The sequence below is a fragment of the Fusarium flagelliforme genome (assembly GCF_020744385.1).
Source record: "Fusarium flagelliforme strain FIESC 12 MPI-CAGE-AA-0113 chromosome Unknown B0J16scaffold_9, whole genome shotgun sequence".
Taxonomy (NCBI): Eukaryota; Fungi; Ascomycota; class Sordariomycetes; order Hypocreales; family Nectriaceae; genus Fusarium; species Fusarium flagelliforme.
In genome coordinates, this window is record NW_025763511.1 from 40,675 (window position 1) to 54,825 (window position 14,151).

Here is a 14,151-nt window from a genome sequence, read left to right on the forward strand (position 1 = left end):
CGTACATGCAAATGGAGGGGTTGCTCCGGGTTGACCTATGTTACTAACCGATGAAAATTCGGTACCTATTTTTTGGTGGAAATCCTGCAAATATGAGGTACCGGGGTTTTCCCTGTCAGCAGCCCCTTTGCCTAGTCAATGGACCCCCCGTGCTTGCGGCACGGAACTTGTGGAGGGATGCAAAGCTAAGGGGGGCCGGTCTCTAGACCCTACCCAAGTAGACATACCCTGCTGTCAGCAATGGTATATCACGTATAGCAAATGAGTGACACTCGACCATTTAATAAGCTATTTTATATTTTTTTAAAGATGCGAAAGGATGTTATTATTACAGTTCCAGTGCACAGTGTAAGAATTTAATGAACTTATTGTAACTTAATTCCATTGAAATAAAATAAACGCAAAGTTATTAGCTGAAGCTTATAGCCTGTGCGTCAAGACCTTGTTTATCTTGGCAATGCGGGCGTAGACGCTGAGATCAATGGTTCGGTCGCCGACCGCGACGATAAGTCCTCCAATAATCTCAGGGTCGATCTATATCGATAAACGTTAACCTAGGGCCGAACCGAATACTGACTGGCAAAAAGTATAATGTACCTTGTTGGTGACCTTAAGCTTCTTGCCCTGGCCGACATAGGAGGACTTAGAAACAGCAGTCTCTAGTCGCGAAAAAGTTTTATTATCCAGACGCTCGGCGCTCGTGATTGTCATCTCTACTTCACCCCGCTTGGCGGACATCAGCTCACCAAACTTCTCGCACACACCCTGAAGGTGGCCCAGTCGATTGTTCTCAGCGAGAGTCTGTAGCAAATTCTTGACGGTCGCAACGTTGGCACCTGTGTGCTTGCTCAGCTCGGCTACGATCGCTGACTTGTCTTCGTCGGTCAGCCTCGGCGTTGACAGGACTTTCGTCAACTTGGTGTCCTTCATAAACACGTTGCTCAGGTTGACGATGGCTTTGGCGGTGAGGTCGAGGGTTGACATCTTGGCCGCTGCAGTATACTAAATTAACACAGTCAGCATAAGATAATTCGGCTCTACCTCACTCAACATAGCCGCATTGGCCCATCAGAAAGGACGACAAAGCGGCATACTAGGGCGGTGGCATAAGTTCCATCAAGGCCATGAAGGTAGACTGGGGGTCGGCTGTCATTGGCGGCGCCGGTGAAGTTTCGTGCAGCCCCTACTCGGAGGAAAGGGGTAGGATGGAGAGTCGCGGCACGGATGGTACAGAAGACTTGCCGCGAGAACATGGCTATGGCTGAGAGATTGGGACGGGTTCGGTGTTGCGATGCAGGCGTCCTTAAAGCTTGGATTTCTTGGTTGTGGTTTCGTTGTTGGGCAGTTTTGGAAGCTTGTATGTCGTACTCAGCGTGAATGAGTAGGAGCAGTGTGATGCCTAGAATGCGGGGGTAGTCTAATTTAGCAAACGGACTTTACTAAAAGCATGTGGCTGGATTGACCAAAGTTGAGGCATCAGCATCATGTTACGTAACAGGATGCTACGACGCTGGTGGCTGATACATGGCTTACAGACTGAGTGTGTAACCAGGGGCGTGGGCAGAAGAAACTAAATTGACCTACCGAGGAACGCTTCTCAACAAGGGATGAATCCGGGGCCCTTGCACTACTACACTCTCCTAGCCACATAGAAATTTTGGTATAATTAGCAGGGAGGATGGGAATGTGTCAGATTGACGTCTGTATGCGGATAAAGACGAGTTTCCGTCTGTTGTCACAAACGATGTTTATGTCTGTCACGAGCCCTGATTCTCTGGTATGTCTTCTTGCATGTGAGTATGTTCTTGGTTGTCGACTTGATTCTTTGATCAATCTGCCAGGGAGGGGTTCAATTCCCCCTTAATTTCTGAATACAAGAATAATATCGTGATAAAGGAAATTGGAGCCCATTCCCAACCGCCAATCTAACAAGTTGCTTCCACGCTCTTAGTCCCATATCTATCTTTATACTGGGTGTCCGACCGGAGTATCACTGCTATAACGATCGCACGCCCCCATTATTTAAAATACATAACTGACACAGTATTTAATCTCGCTCTTGGAATTACTCCCGGCACCCCTCATTTGAGGCCTAGTCTAACAAAACTACGCAATCATAGTGTCATCCCGCTATCAATGTACATCATATTGGTATTTTTTTCCCGGTTCAGGGCCGTCGTCAAAACATCTTCTCCGCTATATCTCCTTTCGAATGACACATGCCTGCAATCAATTCTTCCTCACCGCAGAATCTCTCCACCTCCTTTCCGTATGTTTCGAAATAAGATTCGACAGAGCCTTCGGCAGCCCATTCGTACTGTCGCGTCTGCCACGAGCAGGAACATTATTGTAAGTGTAAACCTTTACTCCACTCGATACTGGTGTTTGTTGGAACTGCGCCAGGAATGGCTATATCTGCAGGCCTGTGAGGAGCCTGACCCATTTTCAACCAACAAGCTACTAATCAGCTAGGACATAGGCCCCCTCCGGAACTTTCCTGCTGTGCGTATCTTCTGGGAGCTAAACCGGCAGATTGAGGATGCAAATATCGAACCCAGTGATGACTGGAGCGGTGCTTCTCATCGTGCAGCACAGCAGTTGCGCGGTTGTAGTGCTAGTGTAGGGCGTAGTCCTGTCGCCGCTCATGTTCACACTCCTGCTCTGACTCCACATAGCAAAGTCAAACAAATGACTATAGAGGAGAGAAAGGTTGTGACATTGGAGGCGATCGCCGAGGCTGCTCCTCGGCTCAGGGTTGTGAGTGCTTAAACTGATAGCTATATATATTTCGTCTGCTAAATTAGTGTAGAGGAACTCAATGAGTCCAACGAGGAAAGTAAGACCGACGAGGGGAGCGGATGTAGATGAGTGAGTGCTGCCATTGCCAAAGAAGAGGCGGTTGGCCTAGTTGAGGCATGTTCAGGATGCAGGATAAAATTATCGAGCACCAGGCGGCGGCTGAATTGAACGCAGTTTCCGGAACCTCCTAACGCGGCACGCTTAATTACCCGGAATTTTGATAGGGCTTGAGATCTAGCAGCATGTCAGCGAAACAGACCAGAAGAAGGCGAAACTTGTGTGAAGCTCGGGCACCTTACAGGATGACTCTACCCGGGATTACACTCGCATGAATTTAACTTAAGATCAAAAGTCGGCTTTCCTTCGAGACGACTCCGTTTCTCTTGAAGAGAAATATGAATCACGGGATGCCCTATCGTACACAATTAATGGCTGGGCCACGACTAGGGGCTATGTATTCATAATTGGAAGGCCAACCAAGGACGAAGCCGGTAGGTAAGCAATAACATGTATGTGTGACCGCCGTCGTAACTACCCCATTGCTTGATAAGGGCGGAAGCGAAAAGCGAATAATAGAACAATAGGCTGCGAAAAGTCCAGCATTACAGCTGGTTCATTTTGTGATTCGTCTGCAGCGCCGTTTTTTGGAGCCACTACTAGATTGGGGCTTGATCCGTTTATTAATGCTATAACAACATTTTCACTCGGCTTATATCGGTAAGTAGTTCCTCAGCTTATGCCTATTATATAGATCACGCATGGCAGCGGAGCGTTAAAGCTATTAAAGGATGCAAGAAAAAGGCAAGCGCTTTGGGAATAGCAACAGGCCGAATCCAACTTTAACATAAACGCGGTGGCCTTTTCAACCCTATCAGCCGTTCCTTACATGCCCGCATTTGACCCACTCATCTGTACGATATAAAAATAACCCAAGACGAGCATCATACTAATCTCAACCTTTCTCTCGTCTGACTCAACCACTCTCGACTCCCTACTTTGACTGTGACTTCCTCATCCATTCTCCCCAGTCTCTGCTAGATAGCATCCATCCACCCGCCCAACACATATCCTCCATATAGGGGCAAGACTCTCCCAGCTCTACGGCGGCCGTGGAAATCTTTCCCATTCCATAGCCCATCCGTTGTCATAGTCCGACCTTTGGACTCAATGTTTTGTCTGGATTCTCGGGCGAAGGGTATTGCTGGAGAAGCTAGCTGGCGTTAGCAATCTCTTCTTTATCTTCAATCCCGTATGGTCAAGTTGGGCCTTACCCTTGGCCGGCCCCGGTGCTGGCTGATGCACATCGTCGCATGAATCGCTCGAAGTCGCCCTTCTTCATACCTGACACTTAGTATCTTCCCGTGGTATGTCAGATCCTCATCCGTAGTGAGGATGAGGGGCATAGGGCGGAACCACATTTGCGGTGTTCGCGACGTCTCGGTGGTGATATTACCCTGTGTTAGATTAACATACCATACAGGCACAGCAATAACGGAAAAATTAGATGTAGGGTGCCCCAGTATAGTAGCTTCCCTTAGACACATCACGATTCATCGCTCGTCGTGTGATCATGTAGGGACCCCGCGCTGCAGGATGTCCTGTAAAGTTTGAACTCGCCCCTCACAACGAAATGGTCTCGACCACTGCGTTGGCCAATGAAGGCGTTACGGAGGCTCCGTAAGCCTAGGCTTAAGGTTTGTCGCCGATCAGGTGGTGCCCGAGACATAAGTGTCATTGGTTCAAGCCATCTCGTTCACGCGCTTCCGAGCGGCGGGGTTCCCCAACCGCGTACTTGGCATCTTGTAAATCTTAGCAATCCCTAAAACATACGGTTTTACTACGGATGTGGCTCAGTCATTCGAATCCAGCTCTGGATAGTAGCTACGTAGCGATAAGTCGTTTCTAAATATAAAATAATAAAAAGAAGAGGGATAACAAAAAGGGAAGATGGGGCTACTGAGGTGCGTGCTGGTTTTGTGACTAACTAGAGGCTTACTGGAGTCGAAGGGATATGTCCCCGCATCCTCTCCCTCTTCGCATAAACCCGCCAATCCTCCTCTCTCATCATTTCTACCGTGAAAATCCGTCAAACCTTTGGTCGATACCGCCTTCACCCGGTTCCGCCAGGCACCGTCGAGTTTCATATAACTGACAAGTGAAGCTGCTGCCCTTTTAATTTGCCGTTATACGTCGACGTTCATCCCAAGACCGAGATGGTATTTTGTGCATCTCACAATATCTGCCCAGCTGACCTCCACAATTCTCCGGTCAAATGGGAAGAGTAGATAGCTGCAACCGCAAGTAGCTTTCTTCGGCAATCCTGGAGAAAGAAGATTCAGTACCAGCTTCCCAGTGAGTTTATTGATCGTGCGTCTTCGAGCTGGCGCAAGGTGCTCCACTTTGGTGAAGCTAACTCAACCTCCTCCAACCTCAGCCCACCTTGAGGCGTCCTCCCCGTTTCCTAACTTCATCTTCCATCTTCTAGATCGGCTTCTCCCTCCTCATCCACCTGTCATTCTGCTCTCCCGCCCGTTTCTCTATCTATCGCTCATTATGGGAGACCCACGCGAATCGTCGTCGTACTCGGTCATCCCGAGGATTCGCTACAACACCATCGGTGGCGTCAACGGCCCCCTTGTTGTCCTCGAGAACGTACGTCGGCATGCAAGGATCCGCTCAGCTTACGTCTTACCAGCTGACAACACTAGGTCAAATTTCCGCGATACAACGAGATCGTGACGCTCACTCTTCCCGATGGCACTGAGCGATCGGGCCAGGTCCTGGAAGCTCGAGGTTCGTGCGGCTATTAAACAAACCCTGGGGATAATGACGCGGCATAGGCTCACAGTGATGAAAAGGTGACCGAGCGGTGGTTCAGGTACTTCCTCGAATCGCGATATATCTCAACAAGGCGATTAATAAGTATAACAGGTCTTCGAAGGCACTTCCGGCATCGATGTCAGAAAGGTAGGCAACAATGAGTGCCATAATAAGAAGTTTGGACTGAGACGTAATAGACTAAAGTCGAGTTCACCGGCCAGAGCTTGAAGCTCGGTGTGTCCGAGGACATGCTTGGTCGTATCTTTGATGGGTCTGGACGAGCTATCGACAAGGGTCCCAAGGTGCTGGCCGAGGACTACCTCGACATCAACGGCAGCCCCATCAATCCCTACTCTCGTGTAAGGCTTCCTGCAGGCGCTCCGGTGTTCACGCTTTGGCTAACAACCCTAGGAATACCCAGAAGAGATGATCTCGACCGGTATCTCTGCCATCGACACCATGAACTCGATTGCCAGAGGACAAAAGATCCCCATCTTCTCCGCCTCTGGTCTGCCTCATAACGAAATCGCCGCTCAGATTTGCCGTCAGGCTGGTCTGATCCAGAAGCAGGGTGTTACCAACAAGGGCGTCCACGACGGTCACGAGGAGAACTTTTCCATCGTCTTTGGCGCCATGGGTGTGAACTACGAGACTGCGCGTTTTTTCACTCGCGATTTCGAGGAGAACGGTAGCTTGCAGCGTGTTACTCTCTTCCTAAACCTCGCGAACGACCCTACGTAAGCGCAGCCGTCACGATATCATGCAATTGAGACTAGACTGACCCCGCCCAGTATTGAGCGTATCATTACTCCCCGTCTCGCCCTCACCACTGCCGAATACTACGCCTACCAGCTCGAGAAGCACGTCTTGGTCATTCTCACAGACCTCTCTGCCTACTGTGATGCCCTTCGAGAAGTGTCAGCCGCTCGAGAAGAAGTACCCGGTCGACGCGGTTATCCCGGCTACATGTATACTGACTTGTCCACCATCTACGAACGAGCCGGGCGTGTCAAGGGCCGCAACGGATCCATCACCCAGATCCCTATTCTGACTATGCCTAATGACGATATCACTCACCCAATTCCTGATTTAACTGGCTACATTACTGAGGGTCAGGTGTTTATCGACCGAGCTCTGGACAACCGCGGTATCTATCCTCCCATCAACGTGCTGCCTTCGCTGTCCCGTCTGATGAAGTCTGCCATTGGTGAAGGCATGACCCGCAAGGACCACGGTGATGTGTCGAACCAGCTGTACGCCAAGTATGCTATCGGTCGTGATGCCGCGGCCATGAAGGCCGTTGTCGGTGAGGAGGCTCTGTCGGCCGAGGATAAGCTGTCTCTGGTGTTCTTGGAGAAGTTTGAGCGCCAGTTCATTAGCCAGGGCCAGTACGAATCGCGAACCATCTACGAGTCTCTTGATCTCGCATGGGCCCTCCTCCGAATCTACCCCAAGGAGTTGCTCAACCGTATTCCCGCCAAGATCCTCAATGAGTTCTACCAGCGAGCCGCTAAGGATGCGAAGGCCAATGCCAGGGATCGGGGGGAGACTGGGCCCTGGGGTCAGCAGCAGAACAAGGAAAACTTAATTGACAGCTGAGGAGCCAATTTGTTGACACTTTGATAGGGAATAGTATAATGGGCACGCAAGGCAGAAGTAGGGCTCGTAGAGAAGGCAACCTGTTTTCAATGGATCGTTTATATGCTCGCGGAATCGTCTTAGAGGAAACTGTAACGCACAAGAGAAGGTCTGGGAGTGTGAACATAGGTAGCCGAGTTAATTCCATTCTGTCAAATCCTCGGCCGATATTTCATCAAATTTTCTACAACAAGTGATCATAAAGCGGAGCCGTGCAGTGCTAGAAATTCTGGTTTATATTACTGTCCAACTATTTATTCCGAAGTCAAGCTAGACTGATATAAGAAAAGAAGGTAAGGAAGAGGGGGAATGACTTGAATTGTCTGTTTATTACTCTTCTATATTTTCATATTAAGAAGAAGGGAGGAGGACCAGCGACAGACCGACCTTGGCACGGTGGCCGATATTAGGGAGACCTAGCTCGCTCCGTCGACTTCGTCCCCACCGCGTGAACTTAGACGGCACCAACGACACAGAATAGAGTAATGCCATTGAAGCAACCAAAAAGATGTTCGTGGGTCGATGAACCGCGGCTGAGGCCGGGTGAGAGTGGTGCTGTTCACACTTTGCTTACCGCTTCGTGGCTACCAGTTTCTTTCTCGAGTTTGTGGGTCCAAAGTATGAGTGAGGATCATGTAGTCCACGTCTCTTGATAATGTTGCTACTAAACCTCAGAGAGCACCCAGATTCTAGAACCATGCTCCCAAGGAGATCCTCGGAGATCCCAACCTCAAGGCCGCTATCGCCCTCTGCATGCTAACTACAACGTTGGGATCCCCATGATGATCCATCGTATCAGTTCTTCAGGTGCCCAGATAGCTGCACTGTAGTTACAGGAAGGCCTACTCCTCTTTGCTAGCACCTTCTTCCACATCCTCGTCCAGCTCTGCCCGGGCATCCAGAGGCTTATGGGCGACATTACCTACGGTGCATGCTATATTGATGATTACACGGAGCGGGCGCTTGGTTACGATCTACTCGACTCTTATACTCATGACTGCCTCATCCCTGTCGAAGTGACAAAGACCAAAGTTTCTACGTCTTTGCCGATAGCGGTATCAACGCTTCACATCTCCTCGCGTCCCTGGGGCGCAACCTTTCCAGCAGTAATCAATGTTGCGTCTGGGTCAGGAATCGTGACGTTCTGGGTCCTCGCTTATGGCTGTCTCTATCGGGCATCCAAGGAGCAGGTGGAAAGACATCGCATGTGACAGTACTGGTTTGTAGTTGTGACATAGCTTAGCTGTTTAGGTGAATTTCTCTGGCTTAATCGTTCCTTGAATTCGTACAGTAGCGCAGCTGAAAGGCCCTGACACTCCGGTCCAGAAACTGCGTCAACGCGCCCCCCCACCCCCCGTAGCCGCCATCCCTCCTTTCATCTCCATGGCTTTGGGCCCCTTCATTTCTTTCTGGTTTTGCTTGACGCGAGACATCCCTTACCAAACCAAGACACATCAAATCAAATTTCTGCCACACATTTTACCCCTTCCTCACTGAATTGTTTTCTGCAAACAACTAAGATCACATCCCAAGTCTCGTGAGAATGGCCCAAGGCGAAACTACTTAGTACTCCTAAATAAAACATAAGTCGCATTCCAGAGTGCGGATCACTTGCATTTACCTCCTAGCATAACAACAACAATGAACGAAATTCCGCGGGCGATATTAAACCGAATTGCAATGCAGGCAAGGTGCCGGGGGCGCATATGATGCGGCATCTAGGGGGATACTAATCAGCGAATTTGGCATTAGGTGTCATCAAGCCAGATCTTGGAGAAGGGCTCCATCCAGCAATCTGAGGTCGGTTTGCCCGATTCTTCCCCCCGCAAGAGCTTCACACTAACACCGTGTGCCCAACGGATGCCATCACCGCGCCAGAGAAAAAGGAACGGCTCGTGGGGAGCCATGGTTGGCCACTAAATTGTGAGAAAGTCCAGGTTCCTGTAGCTGGACTATGAAAATCGTGGCTTCTGATTATCCCCTCAATTGTCGAAAGGCTCCCGAAAGTACCTTGCCCCACATGGCCCCCGTTACATGACAGGTACATGAGGGGAACCTAAAGACCAGGGACGAATTTACGCCTATGGCACAGCATAAACTTGTCCGAGGGGGAAAAAGAAGCTAATTGCTTTGCTTTTCAGGGCCAGCGGGTTGGGCAGCCAAGGTCAAGAAGCTTAAGGAAGCCTTTCGCGCCGGTCAGCAATAATAAGGAGAGGTCTCAATTAAAGAGGAAGAGGCATCAATCAATTTGGGGGTGAGCAGTGGGATGTCGCGATTTGTAACTCAAAATATTGTTGGAACATCTATCATGGGCTAATTTAGGTAGGGAATAATGTACCCTCAATTCTTGCATTTTAATTGGGCAGACATCCCTGAAGTGACCTGGCGGGAGCCTTTCGACAATTGAGGGGATAATTCTTGCGATGTCACCGATAACATTAATCGCTTCCAACTTGGATATGATCCAACCCAATCGTTTCTACATATCAGAACGATGCAGCTGCATAGTCAACAATGGAATATCTTTCAGCCATTACTATAGTCGCAATATGGTTTCAAATCCTCCTCTCATGGATCACACTCACTCTAGAACATTGCTGGAAGTCTTCGGTGGCGAAACAACGGAGTTGGTGCTACGTTTCATCGGAGATTGCGTGCAGACCTGGCCTATTTCATATGGTCGCCCAGTGTCATTGTTCGCTTTTATTGCTTCGTCTAGAGTATTATTTGCTAAAATTTCCTAGAGGCTGTTTGTGTCCTGATAGCGGTGCGCAGAAGTGTTTGCATCAAGAAGAGTAGGGTGACGGTGCACTCATGATGTCTTGAGAAGGGGAGCAGATGACGCATGCCATAGAGTCAGTCCGGTATAGGCGATGTGAACGATGACGACGGCGCTTCCGGGTCCAGGGCAGCAGTAGCGATGGGATGTGGTCTTGCGAGCATATTGGGTCCTGGGTTTGGGAATGGCCCGTATAACGGAAAAATAATGATAAACGACCTTACATCCATAGAGAGCGGTACACAACCGAAAAGGTCTCGATTTATTCGGTCAAGCACTGGGATCCCAAGACCGTGTGATGGTAGCCAAACGCCCTCACTATTCCATAAAAATGCGTTGCCGCAGCGGGTAGGACAAACATGTGGAAGATCTGATGGGAGCTGCCCCATATGCCGAATGCACCTGGAAAACTCCTCTCCGGCCATCGAGCCTACATTTCTAGTCAGTCAGTTAGTCACCACCACTATGGGAGATGATTGGGATGCCCGATCACATAGAGAACTGCGCCGAAGATATACATGGCGCCATGGATGACGATACAGGCAACGCTGATTCTGTCATCGAGCCCTTTGTAGCGTAGATGGTGACGGCGTGGATAATAGGGATGAAGCCAGATAAGCCGGCGGCGGCGAACATCATGGCTCGGTATGGCCGCCATCTTGGGGTGCGTCTGCTTCCATTACCTTAGTCGTTTTCCGTCAAGCGGCTCAAGTACATAATGCGCTAAAGAGTGGGTCTAGCGATGCCAGTGGTGCTATTTTTTTCACTGTAGCTCTGAAGCTCATAGCGCTCGCCTGAACGATTAGCCGCAAGTTGTTTTGGTTTCGTTTAGAGAACGACTATCTGTTGGAAAAACTGGGGACTCCCCTTCCCTTCAGGATTCAGATTGTTAGTCTGAAAGTCCTAGATTTAAAGTACAAAGTCCCAGACGAGATCATCTAGAGATATAAACCCGAGAAGAACTCTCATCTCAATAATAAACAATCAAGTTAAATAAATATTTTCACTAAGCACCCCTCCGCAACATAAACAACACTATCGCAATACCTTAGAGTTAGTTGGGTACCGGCATACAATAAGCCGTTCTCCAGAATTCCATAAGGCCGCGTCACTAGGTTTGGTGTCTTGGACGATCTGCAGAGGTGGCACAACCATGTCCATTATAGTAACAGCCATATTCGACACCCTTCCAAAGCTAGATGTCTTTATATGGCCGTTATCTATTATTAAAGTACAGTACATTGGGATTTTATTGGCACATTCATCATTTATATAACCGTATTGGTCTAATTACTCTCTCCTTCCACAAGACCGGAATCGCCTCGTTTGACGTAGCGATATCTCTTCTTCTTTCATGCGGCATAGGAATATGAGCTCGACGCCTATACGGTCGACAACTTATATAACTGGGTCATCAAGCTATTCGTGCCGTGGCCGCGCCATGTTCCTCCCCAAATGAGGAAGCTAAGCCAAGCCTTCAGGATAAGACCTAGCACACGTATACATCCGTTAATAGCGATGCGGATTAATTCGCGCAATTATCGGTCTTGCGTTTTCAATATCTTGCCACTTCGGTGTACGCAGCTTGAAGGCCTTCATGATGCAGGGGCGGGTCTACATACCCTCGCACACAACTGACACACTATCTACCTCTTCTACTTCCAATACTTCCCCAGCCGACGAGGATGCCCGCCTCCAAATTTGGCCCCACCGGCCCCGCGGCTACTTAATCGTGCTCACCTTTACCCTTTCTCTTCTCTTTCCTTGTCAGCTCGACTTCCAAATCTTTCCTTAGATCTTTTGCCAGCCAAGCCATTGTCATCTCGGTCAAAATAGAGCGCCCACGACCCCTCATCTTCTTCCACGGCCATGAAGCCCTCCCAGCCCTCCAAGGTAATTCTCTTATCAATACGAGTGCAATCCCATGGCCCAGCAAGGTGGTGTTCTGTCTCTACTCGCAGGCCGTACTTCACCTCATAAGTTTCTTGATCTACGTATATCCAATTTAGCTGTGGAGGTTCATCGTAGATTGTAGACACCAGGCCCTCTCCCTTGCGACCCCAGTCTTGGTCAGGATAGGAGAGGAAATAAAACCTGCAAATAAATGACCTGAACAGTTGACTCGACCCTCAGTCTTGTTCACCGCAATGTATAGCTGGTTATCAACTGCATTAGCGGTCAAGGGGACAGTTTGTTGCGTTGCCAGATCGCTTCGCAGAATGCGTACCTTGTTGTTGCGCAACACTATGGCACACCCATCGACGTCCCTACACGCGGGTGAGGTACTACGGCAAGAAACGATGAGGTTCGATTTCACGCCCCTGTGTTGTTCTTTGGCATTCTTTCTCTGGCCTTGGCGAATCGCTTCAGTAGTACCAATGATCGCAGGACAAGCCGCTATGGCAGTCAGAATTCCTAGGACCATGATTCCTCGATTACTGCTTGAATTTAAAATTATCTCGCAGAATTTACTATTTGCTACGACCAGGGAGAATTAAAATTGAAGTTCGTTGGAAAAAGAAAAAAAGAAAGAAAAAAAGCTTTACGTGGGATCGCGTCATTGAAACGTATTTCATTCACATACAATCCTATGACACATTATGCCCATTCCCTACAGCACAGCAAATGCCTATTTTTCAAATCAACCGGTTATGGGGAGAGTTCTGGTGTCATTCGCAAGTCACATCGCAAGCCTGTTCGTGTAGTTTTGGTGTCATACGTAGGTTCATATCACAAGGATATTTCCTAAATACAGGTAACAGAGATAGGTCCCATGTCTTGTTATCCCTTCAATTGGCATAAGACTTCGGTCCATACCCCGCCCCAGTGTTGTGCCTCTAACAGCTTAGCACCTACTACACGGGGCTTCAGGGCAAGACACTGTTATAGCCTTATTGCCAGTCTGCTTGCTCTTTGCGCGGAAGATAGTGTAGGATAAGGTATTGTCACTAACGAGCGCTCTGATTGAGCCGACCCCGCTGCCGTGACCTGTACGAAGTCTCATGCCCGTTAAATGGATAGGGTCCCTAGTACCGCAATGCATAATATAAAATACCACAACTTTCCATCCATCCTCCTTGTTACTATACATATTGCTCTATCGATTTTAAATCTTATCAACATCGATCCACTATGTCCCAAGCGTAGGTCTCCATAACAACTCTTGGTCTTCAACTCCCGGCACTGCCTTCGCGAGACTAATGGCATGTACAGAGAACAGCAAGAGAACAGCGCCGAAGAGTCCGAAGGCGACTTACCTCTTACCAAGTCCCCTTCCAACCCAACAGGAGGCCGCAAACCTACCAATCTTGCGATGCAGAATGCAGCCGTGGCAGAAGAGGTCACTGAGGACGGCGCACTACGGCGCACAAATCCTGGTAGAAGAATTGGTCCAATTCGTGAATCGCGGATCAAAGATCGACCAGCGAAAGAGGGCGAGAAGGATAGCAGCCTGAAGATCAAAATTGAGCTGGATCGTGAAGTCGAGGTAGAGATTTATGCACGAGTTAAGGGTGATGTAACAATTGGGTTGCTGTGATAATTAGGTTGAAGTCTATGCTAGAGTCAAAGGGGATGTTACGATCGGACTCCTGTAAGATGTGAGTTGACTTCGGCCTCGAGGGACAGCATATTGACGATATATATTGCAATACCAAATAGCTTCGCCGGATGCTCACCTTAGGGTGTGCACTGTACTACTGCCTTCTTGGTAAAATGGGACAATGGTGAACCTCGAAACTTCCGAACATACAAACGTTAGCAACTTGAGGATGATGCATGATATATCCGTAATGGGCATTAGGTTTGCGACTGGTCTTAGGGGAGGTTCTGAGATGAAGTATTCAATGAAGTTGGCGACTTGATGTCTATTTTGTTCTTGTGATTCCCAGTAATAGCCACATCTATCAAGACATGATGAAATTTCTGCGAGGACCAGCTGCACAGGAGATGGCTAGCATCAAAATCTCTTCAATATTCGTGTTGAAATGAGCATGTTGTTTTGATTGAAGAAGAAAAGACTAGCGCTGAAACAGCACAATCTATTTAACAGGAGGACATTCACATCCAGCTACCAATGGATCGGAACAGCCATTGATCCGTAAAACTACGGATCT

At 48.8% G+C, this 14,151-nt stretch overlaps 6 protein-coding genes across 6 annotated transcripts; 3 read left to right on the plus strand and 3 right to left on the minus strand.

Annotated features, from left to right (window-relative positions):
- Positions 1-404: 404 nt before the first annotated feature.
- On the minus strand, positions 405-1,253 carry B0J16DRAFT_376627 (ATP synthase delta subunit-domain-containing protein; the record flags this gene model as incomplete). Its single annotated transcript, XM_046130776.1, has 3 exons — positions 405-534; positions 598-1,002; positions 1,095-1,253. The coding sequence occupies 3 exons, from the start codon at positions 1,251-1,253 to the stop codon at positions 421-423; spliced, it is 678 nt and encodes a 225-aa protein (XP_045977317.1). The 3' UTR covers positions 405-420.
- An 883-nt stretch (positions 1,254-2,136) lies between these two features.
- On the plus strand, positions 2,137-2,868 carry B0J16DRAFT_365578 (uncharacterized protein; the record flags this gene model as incomplete). Its single annotated transcript, XM_046130027.1, has 3 exons — positions 2,137-2,349; positions 2,473-2,757; positions 2,812-2,868. 3 exons carry the CDS (start codon positions 2,137-2,139, stop codon positions 2,866-2,868), a joined length of 555 nt encoding a protein of 184 aa, XP_045977318.1.
- Positions 2,869-4,866: 1,998 nt separating this feature from the next.
- B0J16DRAFT_294648 (vacuolar ATP synthase subunit B) lies at positions 4,867-7,395 on the plus strand. Its single transcript, XM_046124395.1, has 7 exons — positions 4,867-5,451; positions 5,508-5,592; positions 5,658-5,677; positions 5,731-5,766; positions 5,817-5,978; positions 6,031-6,356; positions 6,411-7,395. Exons 1-7 carry the CDS (start codon positions 5,353-5,355, stop codon positions 7,216-7,218), a joined length of 1,536 nt encoding a protein of 511 aa, XP_045977319.1. The 5' UTR covers positions 4,867-5,352; the 3' UTR covers positions 7,219-7,395.
- A 2,314-nt stretch (positions 7,396-9,709) lies between these two features.
- B0J16DRAFT_376630 (uncharacterized protein) lies at positions 9,710-10,672 on the minus strand (the record flags this gene model as incomplete). Its single annotated transcript, XM_046130777.1, has 2 exons — positions 9,710-10,466; positions 10,555-10,672. 2 exons carry the CDS (start codon positions 10,670-10,672, stop codon positions 10,114-10,116), a joined length of 471 nt encoding a protein of 156 aa, XP_045977320.1. The 3' UTR covers positions 9,710-10,113.
- Positions 10,673-11,778: 1,106 nt separating this feature from the next.
- On the minus strand, positions 11,779-12,461 carry B0J16DRAFT_359081 (uncharacterized protein; the record flags this gene model as incomplete). The annotated part of the gene is made up of 3 exons (XM_046129623.1): positions 11,779-12,101; positions 12,131-12,191; positions 12,264-12,461. The coding sequence occupies 3 exons, from the start codon at positions 12,459-12,461 to the stop codon at positions 11,779-11,781; spliced, it is 582 nt and encodes a 193-aa protein (XP_045977321.1).
- Positions 12,462-13,168: 707 nt separating this feature from the next.
- On the plus strand, positions 13,169-13,574 carry B0J16DRAFT_376631 (uncharacterized protein; the record flags this gene model as incomplete). The annotated part of the gene is made up of 2 exons (XM_046130778.1): positions 13,169-13,179; positions 13,250-13,574. 2 exons carry the CDS (start codon positions 13,169-13,171, stop codon positions 13,572-13,574), a joined length of 336 nt encoding a protein of 111 aa, XP_045977322.1.
- Positions 13,575-14,151: the final 577 nt, after the last annotated feature.

Excerpts from the sequence above, each read along its gene's own strand:
- B0J16DRAFT_294648 (XM_046124395.1), top strand. The coding sequence starts at position 5,353 with ATGGGAGACCCACGCGAATCGTCGTCGTACTCGGTCATCCCGAGGATT. Across the intron at positions 5,767-5,816 it reads CCGGCATCGATGTCAGAAAG|ACTAAAGTCGAGTTCACCGG; the intron begins GTAGGCAACAAT and ends GAGACGTAATAG. Across the intron at positions 5,979-6,030 it reads CCATCAATCCCTACTCTCGT|GAATACCCAGAAGAGATGAT; the intron begins GTAAGGCTTCCT and ends TAACAACCCTAG.